At 49.7% G+C, this 914-nt stretch overlaps 1 protein-coding gene across 1 annotated transcript in view; it reads right to left on the reverse strand.

The window, feature by feature from the left end:
- Nucleotides 1–528: 528 nt before the first annotated feature.
- Nucleotides 529–914, reverse strand: part of PPTG_06794 (hypothetical protein) — a gene marked incomplete at both ends in the record, with an annotated part of 4734 nt that continues 4348 nt past the window's right edge. The window contains one exon of the mRNA XM_008900841.1: nucleotides 529–752. Within this exon, the coding sequence (XP_008899089.1) occupies nucleotides 529–752 (224 nt within the window). The remainder of the gene's footprint in view (nucleotides 753–914) is intronic.

Raw genomic sequence — 914 nt, forward strand, 5'->3', positions numbered from 1 at the left:
TTTTCAAAAGAGGGTAGGAAAACTACCACCAAAAGCGGGCATTTTGCATCGTTTGAGATTTCTATGTACCTACTTTTGTAACTACCAATCATATCGCTTCTCAGGTTTTGCTGAAGGGACAGCTCGGTGATTTACCCAAGGAATTATGCTTCAAGTAGCAAATTAACATCGTCTCTGTACGTTCCCGAGCTGTATCGCAGATTCGATAACTACTGGCCTCAGATTGTCGGTAAAATGTATAGTAAAATGAAGTAAGTCTGATCAGTCGGGGTGTGAAGATGAGGACGACTTTCACAGTCGCCCAAGATAGAAAGCTGGTGCAGTTAGCAGTTGTATATAAGCGACGGGGGGCACGAATATCGTGGTCTGATGTGCGCCGCTGGATGCGGACAAACCAACATATCACCACTGAGCTAAGGATGCGGCTGCACGCACTCAAGAGGACCCACGGTCCTGTTCTTGCCGACTTTCCTGCGTGTTTCTTCTCCACAGGTCGAATAGTCGGCACAGCGACGCCTCGTGCAGATACTAGTGGTGCTCGCGCGCAGGCGACAGCGCCGTCAAGTGGTACAGTGCCTGGTCCAAGTGGTGCAGTGCCTTGTTCTGGTAATAGTGCCGCGTCGACGACAAGTGGAGCAATACCTCGCGCAGATGCGACTGTCGCTCATTTGGCAAAGACAAGTAGCGCGGCTCCTGTAGCAGATTCGATGGATGAAGCAGTTCCTGATACAGGAAGTGATGGATTGTGTTTGCTGTCAGATGGTGAAGGAGATGACGACAGGTCAACAGTGTCGTCGTTGACAGAGTCCAGTATTGAAGATGGTGGTGGAATTACTTGTCGAAGTCCGATGAACGGTGAGGATGCTATCCGTGCGGTTGACTCGCTGTTTGCTTCTGTAAAGAAGGCCGATATT

This window comes from Phytophthora parasitica, assembly GCF_000247585.1.
Source record: "Phytophthora parasitica INRA-310 unplaced genomic scaffold supercont2.10, whole genome shotgun sequence".
In the NCBI taxonomy this organism is placed as follows: Eukaryota; Oomycota; class Peronosporomycetes; order Peronosporales; family Peronosporaceae; genus Phytophthora; species Phytophthora nicotianae.